Below are 18,379 nucleotides of genomic sequence, written 5' to 3'. Positions count from 1 at the left end.
CCTTCCTGTGAGAAGGTCGTCTCATTTCTACTTGGCACCTGTATGGAAATCTTTTAAACTCAAGTAAATGATTCCTCGTGATTCAGGCTCGAGTGTACTGTCCAAATGCCAGTTTATTGCTCAGACTTCAATAGTATAATAACTATTGCGGTTGTACAATAAACTCAGACAACCCAGTGTCCCGCAGACCCAAGGCGATCAAACTCGGTCTCCATTGGTGTTGGAATCCCCAACGTCCCATGAGCTCTCTCTACCAAAAAGGCTGTGACCTGTCCTTTGTATATCTCTTTTGTCATCTGTCAACGTGTTCAAAAACCTCCCAGCATGTCCAGGATGTATATTGAAGCCAACCTTACCAAACCTCCAGACTTGGCATAATAGCCATCTTGATGGTCTAACTGTTAATCGGTTTAACCTGACCTCCGGCCTTAACAACACAAGAGGAATGGGATGACCTAGCCAATCCCAGGCAGCTAATGTGATACTGCTTGGGGGCTTCCATTGTTCCGGCCAATTCCTGGGACTTGAACCCACAACCTTCCAACTCAGAGGCAAGAGAGAGAGTGCTACCCACTGAGCCACGGCTGACACAGAGCAACGTTGCCATGGGTTCACTATCAGGAAGTCGAGCCGGTTGTGGCGAAGTAGACACAGGGAGCCAATGCACGGGCGGTACTTACCCACATTTCCAAACTGCAGCACCGCTGAAGGTAAAAGTGGGTTAAGAAAATAGAACGATTGACCCAAGCAGCGAACGATGGCCAACTCTTACCCTGGCTGCATTTACACACCAATCACCCCACCAGATTGGTAAATCACGGCTTAACAAGCAAACAGTAATGTAGGTCAAGCGAGCTGAATAACTCAGCCAGTCGCTAATTGTTACCTCAAGTCACGAGCCTCTTTGTAATGCTGATAATGAGTTTAACGCTGGGGGCAGAGGAATTCAGCTGAGTCCCTTGCAATTGGTTTTTAAGTTGGTTCACAGACTCCCAGGCTGCCAGCAATCTCTGTGGTCTGGAAGAGTCCGTGTTCCATGTTTATGTAGCGTGTGTGAGGTTGCAGCCCCTCTTCCAATATTTGAAGGGACTGCTCCTCAAATTGTGGTTGCACTTCAGTCCCACACTCCTGATCTTTGGGCACCCTGTGCGGAGGGGAGCGGGCAGGTCAGAAGGCCTCCTCGTGGGCCTGCTCCTGGGCCTGGCCAAGGGGGCCATCAACCGGTCCAGGCAGCGGGCAGTCGAGGGGGTCGTTCAGGCCCGGCTGCCTGCCTCTCTTCCGCGATTACGTTCACGCCAGGGTGTCCCTGGAGATGGAGCACGCGGTGTCCACCGGTACGCTCGCGGCCTTCCGTGAGAGGTGGGCGTCGGGGGGACTGGAGCGCATCATCGCCCCCGGCAACCAAATTTTAATTTGATTGTAAAATGTCTAAAGTTTCATTTGTTAACTTTGTCGGTTCTAGTGCCCCTTTTAATGGGGGGCACGGTTTATAGTTTATTTTAAATAGTTGTAGCGATGAAAGGCATTAGATGCTGCGAAGTACGCAGAATAGACGCCAGTCAAGCCCCCACCACCGAAGGGGAAAGTACGTTTATCGCACACGGCTGCATTCCTTCCTGTGAGTGAAAAGAAAACTACCGCACACAGAGAGGGCAAAAAATAAATAAATTCAGTTTCTGTCACTCAATGCAGAAGTGACTTATTTGCTATTTATTACTCTCTTCATTATACGGCATGCTGCACACCCTTAGTTATATCTCAGCCAGCATCTCAGTGGGTCACACACTCGCTTCTGAGCCAGGAGGTTGTGGGTTCAATTCCCACTCCAGGAGCACAAAACTCTAGGCTGACACTCCCAGTGCAGTACTGAGGGAGTGCTGCACTGTCGGAGGTGCTGGCTTTAGATGAGATGTTAAACCGAGGCCCCGTCTGCTCTCTCAGGTGGATGTAAGAGATCCCATGGCACTATTTTGAAGAAGAGCAGGGGAGTTATCCCCAGTGTCCTGGGGCCAATATTCATCACTGAAACAAGTAATCTGGTCATTATCGCGTTGCTGTTTGTGGGAGCTTGCTGTGTGCAACTTGGCTGCCGCGTTTCCCACATTACAACAGTGACTACACTCCCAAAAGTACTTTACGGGCTGTAAAGCACTTTGGGACGTCCGGTGGTCGTGAAAGGCGCGATATAAATGCAAGTCTTTCCTTCTCCCCAACTGTACAAATCTAGAAAAGTGCGGTCCTTGATCCAAGTCACAGATATAACTTCCTGTGAGAAGATGCATCCGTTAAATAGATCACAACCCGTAGACAGTTGAGTCTAATATGAGTCACCGGAATGAATGGTCATTCGGTTAACGATGTTCCCTGCAGTCACGTTTACCGCTGCCAGCGTCAATGTTGCAAACTAGAAATCAGCTGATGGAAGTGGGCAGCATGACTATGAACTCCATTTAAAGGGGCCTTCGATCTGTACAGAGGGGTTTTTGCCAGAGAGGTTCAGTTCCACAATGGAATGCCCCAAAATACCCAACTGTGAAAATGTCGCCACGTGTGTGACCCTATTGGTGTCAAGTGATTTTCACATGACTGAATCACAAGGTTTTTTGCTAAGTTTTTGTAAAATTGTTTTTAAGTGAGCATTTCATTGCATCTCACGACTCCTGTAGAACATTTTACCATGGAGTCATAGAATAGTACAGCACAGAAGGAGGCCATTCGGCCCATCGAGTCTGCGCCGGCTCTTTCGAAGAGCAATCCAGTCAGTCCCCCTCCTCCGCTCTGTCCCCATATCCCGGCCATTTTTTCTCCTTCAAGTATTTATCCAATAGGAGGTGACTATTGAATCTGTATCCACCGCCCTCTCAGGCAGTGCGTTCTTATGTTCTTATGTTCCAAATCCTAACCACTCGTTGCATGAAAAAAGGTTTTCCTCATGTCGCCTCTGGTGATACTTCCCTTCTAACATACCCCTTCACATCCAGTGTCGCTATTTGTGTTCACTTATTGGTCCGTACTCAAGATTGTATTTGAGCCATCTGTTTTTTGGGCCCTGCCTGTTTCAGCTTTTTTAATCTATTTTTTAGCTTTCTAGATTGGTATCTGTCTCCTCGCTCGTCTAATACTTTCAGCCTTTCACACAGTTTTCTAATGGTCTCTATATCTGTCTCACAGTCTTTCTCACTTTTTCTTGCCTATCTCTCCCTTCTTTCATAACCTGTTAAAACCCACTTTAACCATGCTTATGGCTCTCTCCGCCATTGCCCCCTCCCCCGGCACCCCTTAGTTTCTCCAGCTCTTACTTGACATTCGCCCCTCCACCTTGTGAAGCACTCTGAGATGTTCTTCTAGGTGTGTCAGCCTGTGGCTCAGTGGTCAGCACCCTTGCCTCTGAGTCAGAAAGTTGTGGGTTCAAGTCCCACTCCAGGGACGTGAGCACAAAGATCTAGGCAGACACTGCAGTGCTGAGGGGAGTGCTGCACTGTTGTAGGTGCTGTCTTTCAGCTGAGACGTTAAACCGAGGCCTTGTCTGCTCTCTCAGGTGGATGTAAAAGATCCCATGGCACTGTTTTGAAGAAGAGCAGGGGCGTTATCCCTGGTGTCTTGGGGCCAATATATTTCTCCACCGATCAACATCGGTAAGATAGATTATCTGGGTCATTATCACATTGCCGTTTGTGGGAGCTTGCTGTGTGCAAATTGGCTGCCGCGTTTCCCACATTACAACAGTGACTACACTTCAAAAGTACTTCATTGGCTGTAAAGCGCTTTGAGACACCAGTGTGCAGGAAAGGTGCTATATAAATGTAAGTCTTTCTTTAGATGGGTCTGTTATGGGAATGCAAGTTGTTGTTTATGTATCCATGATTCTACAACTTTGTGCTCCCCCCACCCCCCCCCCCGGCCATCTTGTCTCCCGTATTATCTCCCTACCTCAGCGTGGGCCTGTCATACCGTTTGTATCTGTATCTGTATCAACGTCCTTTCCTCTGCCCTTGAAATTGTTTTTTTCCCTTAGACCGCTAAGGCCCCCATATGGCGGGAAGGAAGGCCGTGTACATTCCCATTCGGACGTACACCCTTCGCCATACTGGGTAAGGACAAAAGATATGCGTCCTTAACCCAAGCTTGAAACAGGCGTTAGATCCTTTTCCCAGGCAAATAAGGGACCTAACACCTTGTTTGAGGCCCCCTCTCCAAGGTTGGTTTGCCATCCTGGGGATCACCTGCTGAGCCAAACCAAAAAGGTAAGTCGGTTATCTGAATGTGGAGCCACAGTAAAGGAACCGATTGCACCTGCTCCCCCCTCCCCCACGCCCAGCGTCCACTTCCAGCCCCAAGCTCCCCCGCTGACCCCTGCGACCCCCGGACCTGACCCCTGCGACCTCCGGACCCGACCCCTGCGACTCCCGGACACGACCCCTGCGACCCCCGGACCTGACCCCTGCGACCCCCGGACCCGATGCCTGCAACCCCTGGACCCGAGCCCTGTGACCCACGGACCCAACCCCTGCGACCCCGTGACCCGACCCCTACGACACCCTGACCTGACCCCTGCGACCCCCTGACCCGACCCCTGTAACCCCCAATCCGAGCCTGGATCCGACCCCTGCGACCCCCGGACACGACCGCTGCGACCCCCGGACCTGACCCCCGGAACCGACCCCTGCGACCCCCTGACCCGACCCCTGTAACCTCCAATCCGAGCCTGGACCCGACCCCTGCGACCCCCGGACACGACCGCTGCAACCCCTGGACCTGACCCCCGGAACCGACCCCTGCGACCCCCTGACCCGACCCCTGCGCCCCCCCTGACCCGACCCCTGCGACACCCTGACCTGACCCCGGTAACCCCCTGACCCGACCCCTGCGACCCCTGGACCCGACCCCTGCGACCCCCTGACGCGACCCCCTGACTCGACCCCTGCGACATCCTGACCTGACCCCTGCAAACCCTTGACCCGACCCCTGCGACCCCCAATCCGACCCTGGACCCGACCCCTGCGACCCCCAATCCGACCCCGGACCCGACCCCTGCGACCCCCAATCCGACCCTCGACCCAACCTGCACGACTTCCAGACCCTACCCCTGAGAGTGGGTGAGTGGGTCCAGGGGTCACGGGGTTGAATTCCCTCCCTAAATCTCCATCTCTCCACTTCTCTTTTCTCCTTTAAGATGCCTCTTAAATCCTACCTCTTTGACCAAGCTTTTGGTCGCCTGTCCCTAATATCTCCTTATGTGGCTCAGTGTCAAATTTTGTTTGATAATCGCTCTTTGACCCCTGGACCCACTCACCTGAGGTCCTCTGCTACGCTAGCAGCAGTCCGACCCTGCATCCCCTGCACAGGTTGGCTCTCTCACTTAGTCCAGCGGCCCAATTTCGGGGGAGACTCGGGCTACACCATTCAGGTACAGGAGGAGGGGGCGGCCACCAGCCCTATTGCTATTGTGGAGTGAAAGGTAGGCTTCCAGACATGTATATTGAATGGTAGGAGCTATTCATTGCACTAAAGAAAACATTTTCTTCCTTTTCATAATGTCACGAAACACTCTGGCTGTCTGCCATTTTTATTTTAAATAATCTAAGAAAATGTCAGAATGATACACTGAAAGCTGCCTCAAGTTATCAACTTTTCAAATATAAGCTTTTGGTTACTTTAGCAACACAGGACGCACATGGGCACAGGACTACAGTCAATGACTTTGAGATTCCTGTACACGAAGAAAGAAAAACTGTAATAGTTAAAAAAAAATAATTGTGGCTTGTCGTTGCAGGGAATAACAAAACACAGTTTAAAAAAGGCCTTTGGTCAAGTGTCCAACAAACCAGAACTGGTAGTGGTAGGGGACAGTATCATGAGGGGGAAAGATACGGTTCCATGCAGCCGGGAGCGTGAGTCCCGAAGGCTGTGTTGCCCGGTGCCAGGGTTACGGACATCTCCTCTGGGCTGAAGAGGAACTTGGAGTGGGAGGGGGAAGATCCAGTTGTCGTGGTCCACGTGAGTACCAACGACATAGTTGGACAAAGAAAGAGGTTCTGCTGAGGAATTATGAGCAGCTCGGGGCCAAATTAAAAAGCAGAACCACAAAGGTAATAATCTCTGGATTATTACCTGAGCCACGAGCAAATTTGCATAGGGTAAATAAGATCAGAGAGTTAAACACGTGGCTCAAAGACTGGTCGTGGGAGAAATGGGTTTTGGTTCATGGGGCACTGGCACCAGTACTGGGGTAAGAGGGAGCTGTTCTGTTGGGACGGGCTTCCCTTAGACTGTGCTGGGACTAGGGTCCTGGCAAATCAAATAACTAGGGCTGTAGAGAGGGCTTTAAACTAAATAGTGGGAGGGAGTGTTCAGGTGAGCAGATATTTAAAAAGTCAAAGAACAAGGAGAAGGCAATAGAGCAGGGTAGCACTGGGGGAAATGATAACCAGAGCGTGACAGGAAGGGACAGAATGTATAAACATAAAGTGTATCAGAATGTGGGGTCAAAGCAGGAAAAAATGGTAAAAAAAACAAATTTAAAAGCTCTTTATCTGAATGCACGCAGCATTCGTAACAAAATAGATGAGTTAACGGCACAGATACAAATGGGTATGATCTGATAGCCATTACAGAGACGTGGTTGCAAGGTGACCAAGGCTGGGAACTAAATATTATGGGGTATTTGACAATTTGGAAGGATAGACAGAAAGGAAAAGGTGGTGAGGGAGCTCTGTTAATAAAGGATGAGATCAATGCGTTAGTGAGAAACGATATTGGCTCAGAGATCAAGATGTAGAATCAGTTTGGGTGGAGATAAGGAATAATAAGGGGAAAATTCACTGGTGGGTGTAGTCTCTAGGCCCCCCTAACAGTAGCTACACTGTTGGACAGAGTATAAATCAAGAAATAATGGAGGCTTGCAAGAAAGGTACGGCAATAATCATGGGCGATTTTAATCTTCATATTGATTGGACAAATCAAATTGGCCAAGGTAGTCTTGAGGAAGAGTTCAAAGAGTGTATCTGGGATAGTTTCCTTGAACAGTACGTTGCGGAACAAACCAGGGAGCAGGCAATCTTACATCTGGTAATGAGACAGGATTAATAAATAATCTCGTAGTAAAGGATCCTCTAGGAAAGAGTGATTGGTTGAATTTCAAATTCAGTTGAAGGGTGAGAAAGTTGGATCTCAAACTAGTGTCCTATACTTAAATAAAGGAGACTACAAAGGTATGAAGACAGAGTTGTCTAAAGTGGACTGGGAAATAGATTAAAGTGTAAGACGGTCGATGAGCAGTGGCAAACATTTAAGGAGATATTTCATATCTCTCAACAAAAATATATTCCAATGAGAAGGAAAGATTTTAAGAGAAGGGATAACCACCCGTGGCTAACTAAGGAACTAAGGGATGGTATCAAATTGAAAACAAGGGAATACAAAGTGGGCAAGATTAGTGAGAGGCCAGAGGACTGGGAAACTTTAAAAAACCAGCAAAGAACAACTAAAAAAATAATAACGAGAGGGAAGATGGATTATGAAAGTAAACTAGCAAAAAATATAAAAACAGATAGTAAGAGTTTCTACAGGTACATAAAAAGGAAAAGAGTGGCTAAAGTAAATGTTGGTCCCCTAGAGGATGAGACTGGGGAATTTGTAATGGGGAAGAGGGACATGGCAGAGACGTTGAACAAATATTTTGTATCGGTCTTCACGGTAGAAGACACTAAAAACATTCCAATAGTGGATAATCAAGGGGCTATAGGGAGGGACTTAAAACAATCACTGTCACTAAAGAAGAAGTACTCGATAAATAATGGGACTAAAGGTGGATAAGTCCCCTGTGATAAATTGTGTGGCTTTTATTCAGAGTGGCACAGAAGTTTTGCGGAAGTGTTTATTGTGTTACAAGTTGCACCATAGTTGGCGTTCGCCTGTTCTGATTGTGAAGAATGCACAGATTTGTGTCCCAATGCAGACTTAAGGGTGGAGAAATTCGCATTGTTTGCGCCTCCCATTCGCACCTCCGGGGGCCGGTAACGGGGCGGCAACTAATTCTCGTCCGGGGCGCAGAGGCAGCGACTGCCTCTCGCAGGATTGCGCAGGAGTTAGCGGAGGCACAAGCCAGCAGCGCCCCGCTCCCACCGGTAACCCCTCGGGCCGCTGCACCGGCCGGCGATGGTGGCGTCATCGCCACGCGCAGCGACCCGCTTTCGCCCCCGGCGCGTAAGTTGGGTAACGCCCCGTGAGGACGCCGCAGGCGATGTTCACGCCCGCCTTGCGGGTCGCGAACCAGGCCGCGATCCGCTCGTGGGGCAAAAGTTAAAGGAGAGGTGCGTGGTAGCATTTTGGTCAAATCGATCAAGCGTTTTTGGCTCAAGGCCCCCGGGACGTTTTACTGCGTTAAATGCACTAAAAGTAAGGAATGACTTGGATTTATATAGTGCCTTTCACGACCACTGGACGTCTCAAAGCGCTTTGCAGCCAATGAGTGTAGTCACTGTTGTAATATGGGAAACGCAGCAGCCAATTTGCGCACAGCAAGCTCCCACAAACAGCAGTGTGATAATCTGTTTTAGTGATGTTGATTGAGGGATAAATATTGGCCCCAGGACACTGGGGAGATAACCTCTGCTCTTCTTCAAAATAGTGCCATGGGATCTTTTACGTCCACCTGAGAGAGCAGACAGGGCCTCGGTTTAACGTCTCATCCAAAAGACGGCACCTCCGACAGTGCAGCACTCCCCTGGGGTGTCAGCCTAGATGTATATGCTCATGTTCCTGGAGTGGGACTTGAACTCACAACCTTCGGACTCAGAGGCGAGAGTGCTGCCCACTGAGCCACAGCTGACACCTAAATGCACGTATACAAAAGCAAAATACTGCGGATGCTGGAATCTGAAATAAAAACAGAAACTGCTCGAAATCTCAGCGGGTCAGGCAGCATCTGTGGGGAGAGAAACAGAGTTAATGTTTCGGGGCGGTGACCCTTTGTCACAACTGGTGGATGTTCAAAATTAACAAATTCTGAAGGAGCACTGAAGGTCTCCTCACCTCCCCCTTTCAGTGCTCTTGAAGAATGTGTTAACTTCGAACATTCGCCAGTTCTGACGAAGGGTCATCCACCCAAAACGTTAACTCTGTTTCTCTCTCCACAGATGCTGCCCGACACGCTGAGATTTCCAGCAATTTGTGTTTTTATTCGCTTAAATACAAGCGTTGGTTGTTGCTGTTGTAGATAGAAAACTGTTGCTGTACAATTTAAACCAGTGGCGTACTTTGTGCCCAGAGTCCGACCCACTGACTCAGTGCCGCTGAAGGAAAGTCGTTCATTGCTCTGACAGCCCGTCCAGAGAGGTCGGTGTGATTTCTGCAGCGCGTGTAATGATTGACATCTGGCTTTCCTTCCACCAGAAAACAAAGGCAGTGCAGAAGGTGAAACAGAAGGCTTGTTCACACTACACCAGCGCCGAGGAGCCATCAAGCAGGCCAAAGTTCACAATGTCAAGTGTCACGAGTTTACCGCCACATTCTTCCCTCAGCCCACATTCTGCTCCGTCTGCCATGAGTTTGTGTGGTATTTATCTTTCATTTCCCTCACGCTGTAAAGGCGGTAATGAATGTTCCTGTAATTCACTGTTAAAAATAAGATATGTACGGTAAGCTCGCGTAGATTCTTCTGGCTGGACTTTCGGCTTTTAGGATTTCGGGGCGTTAATGGCAGCGGGACAGTCCTGATACCGCCCGGAGAAAGGTTTGCGCCTCAAGTCAGCAAAATTGGGCAGCTGGGCCCTGAGTGTGGGGCGGAGCGCTAAGGAAGACTCTTACGGCACTTCAAGCGCATATCCAAGTATTTTATAACTGCAGTGAGGGTTTCTGCCTCTACCACCCTTTCAGGCAGTGAGTTCCAGACCCCCACAACCCTCTGGGTGAAGAAAGTTCTCCTCAACTCCCCTCTAATCCTTCTACCAATTACTTTAAATCTATGCCCCCCTGGTTATTGACCTCTCTGCTAAGGGAAATAGGTTCTTCCGAATCCACTCTATCTAGGCCCCTCATAATTTTATGCACCTCAATAAAGTCTCCCCTCAGCCTTCTCTGTTCCAAGACCTGGGTTATCCCATTGAGAAGGAAGTGTACATTCCATACCCCCCCCCCCCCCAATCATCATAGACAGTCCCTCGAGTGAGGATGACTTACTTCCACATGAGTTCACAGATGCTTCAATGAAGGACCCGATGTTCCAGTCCTGAACTCCAGTTGAAGGGGGTGGAAGATGCCTGTGCGTGGATTTTTTTAACATGTGGTGACCGTTGCACATCAGCCACCACATGGGCTCAACAGAGCGAGGCCTTTATCCAGTGACAAGGGTTAACCAGACTGTGTGAAATTGTGTTTATAATAACTGGATGTCTGACACTGAACATTATTATTAGTATTCCACACCAGGCAAACAAGGACTCTACCTGCGCGGGTTTAGACATGATTTTCTATGTGTGTGTTTCAGACGTACCAAATGACCAACAAAAATAAAATGAATGGTTGAATTGTACTCATTCTTGTTTCTTTCAGGGGATTGAACAAGCAAGGTTACCAATGCAGACGTAGGTTCTTTACCATTTTCAAAATAACTCTCATTCAAATGTTGACATTGCTAGCTTGCTGTGAGTTTGAACACATTAATTCGCGACTTCTGTTTACCTTCCAGAGTGCAACGCTGCAATTCACAAGAAGTGCATTGATAAAATAATAGCCAAGTGTACGGGATCAGCGGTGAACAGCAGGGAAACCATTGTACGTAAGAAAGAAAGACTTGCACTTATATAGCACCTTTCACAACCACCGAACATCTTAAACCGTTTTACAGCCAATGAAGTACTTTTGGAGTGCAGTCACTGTTATAATGTGGGAAACGGGGCAGCCAATTTGCACACAGCAAACTCCCACAATGTGATAATGACCGGATAATCTGTTTTTGTTATGTTGATCAAGGGATAAATATTGGCCCCAGGACACCGGGGATAAATACCCTTGCTCTTCTTTGAAATAGTGCCATGGGATCTTTTGCATCCACCTGAGAGAGCAGACGGGGCCTGAGTTTAACATTTCACCCAAAAGACAGCACCTCTGACAATGCAGCATTCCCTCAACACTGCACTGGGAGTGTCAGGCTGAATTTATATGCTCAAGTCCGTGGAGTGGGACCCAAACCCCAACACTCTGACCCAGAGGTGAGAGTGCTACCCACTGAGCCACAGATGACAATAAGGGACAGAGAATTAGCACATGTTGGTAGCTGAGTTCAAATCAAGTAACCTTCACCAAGGGTTATTACCAGAAAGCTGTATTGGTTGTAACAGCTTAACACCTACAACATTAAATCTGCGCTACACTCCCCTCAGCATCAATAATATCTCCTCTGTCAATGCCCGACTAAATATCTGACTAATTGCACAACCCACCCTGCAATGATATATAAATGATTTATATATTTACAATGTTACACAGCGAGTGCTCCATTTCCTCATTTCTCAAACTAGAATGAGGAGAGGCAATATAAACTAAAGGGTACAATTCTAAAGTGGGTGCATGAACAGAGAGACCTGGGGGTATGTGTGCACAAATTGTTGAAGGTGGCAGGGCAGGTTGGGAAAGCGGTTAAAAAAGCTTACGTGATCCTGGGCTTCATAAATAGAGGCACAGAGTACAAAAGCAAGGAGGTTATGATGAACCTTTATAAAACACTGGATCGGCCTCAACTGGAGTATTGTGTCCAATTCTGGGCACCGCACTTTAGGAAGGGTGTGAAGAGGGAGCAGAAAAGATTGACGAGAATGGTTCCAGGGATGAGGGACTTCAGTGACGGGGAGAGACTGGAGAAGCTGGGGTTGTTCTCCTTGGAGCAGAGAAGGTTGAGAGGAGATTTGATCGAGGTGTTCAAAATCATGAGGGGTCTGGACAGAGTAGATAGGGAGAAACTGTTCCCATTGGTGGAAGGGTCGAGAACCAGAGGACACAGATTTAAGGCGATTGGCAGAAGAACTAAAGGCGACATGAGGAAAACTTTTTTATGCAGCGAGTGGTTAGGATCTGGAATGCACGGCCTGAGAGGGTGCTGGAGGCAGACTCGATCGTGGCTTTCAAAAGGGAGTTGGATAAGTACCTGAAGGAAAAGAATGTGCAGGGCTACGGGGAAAGGGCAGGGGGAGTGGGACTGGCTGAGGTGCTCTTGCAGAGAGCCGGCACGGGCTCGACGGGCCGAATGGCCTCCTTCCGTGCTGTAACCGTTCTAGGATCCCATGTTTCCACTCAGTTACATATTGTCTAATAGATGTATCTCTTAGTATAAACCCGCAACCATTGCTGTTAGTGAAAATAATCCTAACCCTCTGGAAAGTTTGAGTGGTGTTCAATAGAATCGGCAGTTATTAACGAGCATCATCATCATGGGCAGTCCCTCGAAATCGAGGAAGACTTGCTTCCACTCTAAAAGTGAGTTTTCATCATCAAAGCAGACCACGAATGAGCCTAAAAGGAAGTTGGCTGTACAAAAACTATAGCGGGGTGGGGGGGAATGTTTTTCAAGTTGGCATTTTGATTGTTGCCTCACTAAAGTGTTTAGTGGTGAGAATACGGAACCTTTAAGGTGGAGGCTAGTTTAGTACATGAGGGAGAAAGGACTAGAAGGGTATGCGTATAGGGGGAGTTGAAGTAGGGTGAGTGGAGGCTGGTGTGGAACATAAACTCCAGCCGAATGTCTCTGCTCTGTAAATTCTATGTACAAAAAGAAAGTATGTTTTTCGATCGGTGCACACTCGCCCATTAACTGGACATCACTTTGCGAACATTGAGCTGGTGGTTTGTGTCTCTCACGTTAAAGGACCAATTTTCTGAACTCACACACGTCTGGAAAGTAGGCTGCGCTCACCACAACTTACAATCTATTTTTAATGGACACGAGGAATGGCCTGCAATTTCCCGATCTGTGCTCCCCAGCAGGAAAGGCTCCTCACCAGGAGGGTACTCCTGTAAAATCGTCCATTGCTTAAAGACCACTGGAGATTAATTAAATATTTTTAAAGCAAGGCCTTAATCTCACAACTAATGAATAACCAGGTCTGAGACTCTGCCTCATTTCGACAAACGGGCAGCAAATCATAGAAATTTACGGCCAGGAGGAGACCATTCAGTCCATCGTATCCATGCCATTTTCTTTTACTTCTTAATCATGCCCCCGACATTGAAGTCTAGCACTGAGCCCTGTGGAACCCCACTGGAAACAGCCTTCCAGTCACAAAAACACCCATCGGCCATTACCCTTTGCTTCCTGCCACTGAGCCAACTTTGGATCCAACTTGCCACTTGGCCCTGGATCCCGTGGGCTTTTACTTTCATGACCAGCTTGCCATGTAGGACCTTGTCAAAAGCCTTGCGGAAATCCATATACACTACATCAAGCGCATTGCCCTCATCGACCTTCCTGGTTACCTCCTCAAAAACTTCAATCAAGTTAGCCAAACGCGACCTTCCATAAACAAGTCATTCTTTACGCAGAAACATAGGCACTTGTCCCTAATACCAACTCCCCTTGACTAATATTAAATCAGAACAACTTCCAGACCAAGGTCTGTTCTCCAGTCTGGCCTCTAGATACTGGATCAGGCCTCCTGTAGGCCTGCACCCTCTCTCACCCTCAACAATGGGCACCGTAATGTATTCACCTGTGAGGATGCTCACAGAGTTGTAGAGCTGTTGACGACTGTAATTTCTGCGGTCTGGAAAAGTCCGTGTTCCATGTTTATGTGGAGTGTGTGAGGTTGCAGCCCCGTTCCAATATTTGAAGGGGCTGTTCCTCAAATTCTGGTTGCACTTCAGTCCCACACTCCTCATCTTTGGTGTGGAGGGGAGTGGGCAGGTTAGAAGGCTTCCTCATAGGACTGCTCCTGGGCATGGCCAAGGGGGCTATTAACTGGTCCAGGCAGCAGGCGGTTGAGGGGGCCGTTCAGCCCGACTGCCTGCCTCTCTTCTGCGGTTACATTCGAGCCAGGGTGTCCCTGCAGATGGAGCACATGGTGTCCACCGGTACACTCGCGGCCTTCCGCGAGAGGTGGGCGCCGGAGGGACTGGAGTGCATCATCAAATTTTAATTTGATTTAAGGTTTTGTTAAAGTTTAATATTGTTAATTTGTGGGTTCAAGTGCCCTTATCAAAAGGGGGCACTTAATTTAAGTTTTCAACAAAAGAGTTGTAGAGCTGTTGAGTTGGGAGCGGTTTAGCCAGTCTCGTGACGTTTATAAGACTCAATAAAACCCCAGCCAGTTGGGTTCGGGGGATCCACGATGAGGCAGGTGGTTGTGAGCCCGGTGAATGAACTGGTAATGTGTAGTGTGATTGTTAAACCTTTGCTTAAAAAAAACAGCTAGTTCTTAATCGCAATGTGTTGCTATGAGTTCTTATCCAAAGAACCCATGAAGCAAATACATTACAGACACTAACCGCCCTCTCTTCATGAAACCCTGACACGAGAATCTACAACGATACTGGCAACATCTTGCGAGAGGAAACTAAATTGTTGTTTACGCTAACGGAAAATGTAAAAAAAGTTGTGACATTTGGCAAGGAAAAGTTGAGTTGGTCTTCGATCTGTGGAATCAACCCATTTTTGAGTCAGCTCAGCCTTTCCAACCTAACCCTTTTCTACTTGACTGTACAATATTGACTGAAGCCGACCTGTAGTCAGTGGTCAAACCCCACACCTAAATCTTGCCATTTTTGCCCACAGAAGTCAGTCAGTATCGGCGTACTGTTCCATGTTATGCGGCCACTGTATTTTAATCACATTGGCTGTTCTCTTAAGCATTCCACTAACCACCTGCCATCTCTTTTGCTTTCCAGTTTCACAAGGAGCGGTTTAAGATAGACATGCCCCACAGGTTTAAAGTCTACAACTATAAGAGCCCAACGTTTTGTGAGCACTGTGGCACCCTGCTGTGGGGGTTGGCAAGGCAAGGGTTAAAGTGTGAAGGTAAATATAGGGATAGCAGGCACCATGGTTGCAGCATCCATGCTCCTCCTGGCCCCCCAAAAATAAATCTTTTTATAAACCTTTCCTCTGCTGTTTCCTCAGCGGTTCCCTTTAACTCCTGGCCAGCCGCCCACATTCTACCCGACGTAAACTCGAGCTGATCCAAAACTCGGCTGCCCTCGTGTCCTAACTCGCACCGAGTCCCGCTCACCCATCACCCCCCCCTGTGCTCGCTGACCGACATTGGCTTCAGGTCAAGCAGCGCCTCGATTTCAAAACTCTCATCCTTGTTTTCGAATCCCTCCATGGCCCTTGCCGCTCCCTATCTCTGTAATCTCCTCCGGCCCCACAACCCCCCCCGAGATATCTGCGCTCCTCTAATTCTGCCCTCTTGAGCATCCCTGATTGTAATCGCTCCACCATCGGTGGCCGTGCCTTCTGTTGCCTGGGCCCCAAGCTCTGGAACTCCCTCCCTAAACCTCTCCGCCTCTCTACCTCTCTTTCCTCCTTCAAGACACTCCTTAAAACCTACCTCTTTGACCAAGCCTGCACTAATTTCCACTTATGCAGCTCGGTGTTAAATTATTTAACTCCTGTGAAGCGCCTCGGGACGTTTCACTACGTTAAAGGCGCTATATAAACACTTGTTGTTGTTGTTGGTTAAGGACCTCTGGTAGGGCTGTTCCACGCCCAATGCCAGTGGAGGGAGTGTGCACGGCACGCGCTCTGCCCGTTGCTGCCTGAAATTTGGGCCAGGGTTCTACAACCTCGATTTCAATATTGACATAAGGCCACCACTTCGAGGCCTGCTCGAAAATCGAGTTGGCAGGAGATTTTTATATTTGCAATTGTCTTCTGCCAACCGTCCCTGTTTTTCAGTGTAGTCAGGGCAGTCGACAGATTAGAATCATAAGAACATAAGAAATAGGAGCAGGAGTCGGCCATACGGCCCCTCGAGCCTGCTCCGCCATTCAATCAGATCATGGCTGATCTGATCCTGGCCTCAACTCCACTTCCCCGCCCGCTCCCCATAACCCTTGACTCCCTTACAGTTCAAGAATCTGTCTATCTCAATATATTCAATGACTCAGCATCCACAGCTCTCTGGGGCAGAGAATTCCAAAGATTCACAACCCTCTGAGAGAAGAAATTCCTCCTCATCTCCGTCTTGAATGGGCGGCCCCTTATTGTGAGACTTTGCCCCCTAGTTCTAGACTCCCCGACGAGGAGAAACATCTTGCTGGGTTTATCCTTACACCCTTTTTTGAACAAGGGTGTAATATTTGCAATTAAAATCAGCATCACCCCCCCGGGTCTTTACAACAATCTGGCAGTTTCATGGTCGCCATTACTGACACTAAGGGGACGAACGTTCCCTGTTGTACACCTCCTGTTTGCGCTTCTGTGGACTGCTAGCGGGACGCGTATCCGTTTTCGTCCAGGGTGGTGGGGGGGGAGGGGGGAGGGGCGCTGCCGGCTCCCGTGAAACTGCGCGCGAGTTAACAGTAGCACCAATGCAATAGCGCCGCGTCCCGCAGGTAGCGCCCCAGGCCGCTGCGTCTCCGGCAATGACATCATCGGAGAGGGCGGCGACCCCTTCCCGCCCCCCGTTGTGGAAATTGGCCAGCGGCCCGCGAGGTCACCGTGGGGCCACGCCTGCGCAAGCCGTGCGGGTCGCGAACCGGGCCGAAGGTTAAAGGGCAGATGCGCTGCGCCAGAAGGTCCAACCCCAGAGAGGTTACCCCAGCCCCCGCCGACCGAGAGGGGCGGGAGGGAATTTCAAGCCCCGAGCCTTTTTTTATTCCAGATCTATTTTATGGAATTAATTTAAATTCCCCAGCTGCCGTGCTGGGGTTTGAACCCATCGCGGAGAAAGTCATCGCGAGCAGTGGCGCAAAAATGGAAGTGAATAGCGGGCGTGGAGTGTAACCGATAGCGCCCGCTCCGATAGCGCCCGCTCCGCGCCATCGCCCGAGACGAATTTCCGGCCCCGTGTCTGCGGATCATCAGTCCAGGCCTCTGGATTACTGGTCTGGTAACATCATCATCATCATCATAGGCGGTCCCTTGTATCGAGGATGACTTGCTTCCATGCCAAAAAAGGGATGAGTTCACAGGTGTTTCAATGAAGGACCTAATATTCCAGATCCCGAGCTCCATCCTGAAGGGTGGAAGATGCCTGTGGCGTGGATTTTTTTAACGTGTGGTGACCGTTGCACACCAGCCACCACACGGGCTTGACAGAGCTCGGCCTTGGTCCAGTGGCAAGGGTTAACCAAGACGACTGGAGACCAGCTCTGCTGCACGGACCTAGTGCGCACACACATATCGCACAGTGTGGGCTGGGCCCGTGCTGCCCCCTGGGCCCCTGGCCCCGAACTCACGCCTCTCCTGGGCCCCCCAATCACATCCCTCCACAGTCTCTCGCCGCTCCTTCGCCCCGACCTCGCCGCTCCTGCTGTGTCTGCCCACGCTCCAGTCACCGACCTGGACCTTGCTGACGTCTCTCTTCGCTGCCGTCGCCCTCCTGCACCAGCTCGCGCTGTACCTTGCCGTGGTACACCACCAGGCTGCTCCCAGGCCACCACACCTCCGCTCCTTTTATGGCGCTGACCTGCCGTTGGTGTTCTCATTCAGGCCGGGGCCTCCAAGCTGCTCCTGCATAACCACAACGCCACCGTACCCCAAGTAATGCCACTGTGTTCTGCTTGTCTCTCTGCCAGAGTGCTGCATGAATGTTCATCACAAGTGCCAGAACAAAGTGGCAAACCTGTGCGGGGTTAATCAGAAGATGATGGCTGAAGCGCTAGCTCAGATAGAGAGCAAGCAGCAGGTACGGATCCTAGTGATATTACCATTTTGAGTCAGCCTTGCGTCACTGAGTGAAAGGTCAGTAAATGCAAAGTAGCTCCCGTCTGAGTAATATCGATTATTGTTCCATTAGGTGAACGGTCACAGCTCAACACAAAACAACAGTTCCTTCTATATCAGCAAAATAAAGTCAGTACAAGTAACTTAGTTTCGAAAAGAAGTGTTTGGTTCACTTGAACGCAATATCTGTTTTATGTGGGGTTCACAGAACTGACCGTTTTCAGAGTCCAAGAAACCATCTCAGGCAACAGCACGCAAACATACTTCTTTCACATGCACTTGTTTATTATTATGTTAGTTTTATTTGGGACTTCTCCAAAAATGCACTCAAGGTCTGCAGATAGCAAATCGCCGATAGGGATGGGAGAGATTAGAAAGAAATATAGCACCTTTCATGACCACTGGACATCTCAAAGCTCTTTGCAGCCAATGAGGTACTTTTGAAGTGTAGTCGCTGTTGTAATGTGGGAAACGCGGCAGCCAATTTGCGCATAGCAAGCTCCC

The 18,379-nt window shown here is 49.2% G+C and overlaps 1 protein-coding gene across 3 annotated transcripts in view; it reads left to right on the top strand.

The window, feature by feature from the left end:
• prkcq (protein kinase C, theta) overlaps nucleotides 1–18,379 on the top strand; it is a 142,488-nt gene that overhangs the window by 82,237 nt on the left and 41,872 nt on the right. For all 3 annotated transcript variants that reach the window (XM_070897119.1, XM_070897118.1, XM_070897120.1), the window contains 5 exons: nucleotides 9,394–9,556; nucleotides 10,552–10,583; nucleotides 10,688–10,773; nucleotides 14,875–15,004; nucleotides 17,728–17,837. In XM_070897119.1, the coding sequence (XP_070753220.1) occupies nucleotides 9,394–9,556; nucleotides 10,552–10,583; nucleotides 10,688–10,773; nucleotides 14,875–15,004; nucleotides 17,728–17,837 (521 nt within the window). The remainder of the gene's footprint in view (nucleotides 1–9,393; nucleotides 9,557–10,551; nucleotides 10,584–10,687; nucleotides 10,774–14,874; nucleotides 15,005–17,727; nucleotides 17,838–18,379) is intronic.

The sequence above is a fragment of the Pristiophorus japonicus genome, chromosome 13, assembly GCF_044704955.1.
Source record: "Pristiophorus japonicus isolate sPriJap1 chromosome 13, sPriJap1.hap1, whole genome shotgun sequence".
Classification (NCBI taxonomy): domain Eukaryota; kingdom Metazoa; phylum Chordata; class Chondrichthyes; family Pristiophoridae; genus Pristiophorus; species Pristiophorus japonicus.
Note: the sequence above shows the minus strand (reverse complement) of the source record. Positions and strands in the feature narration are given on the sequence as shown.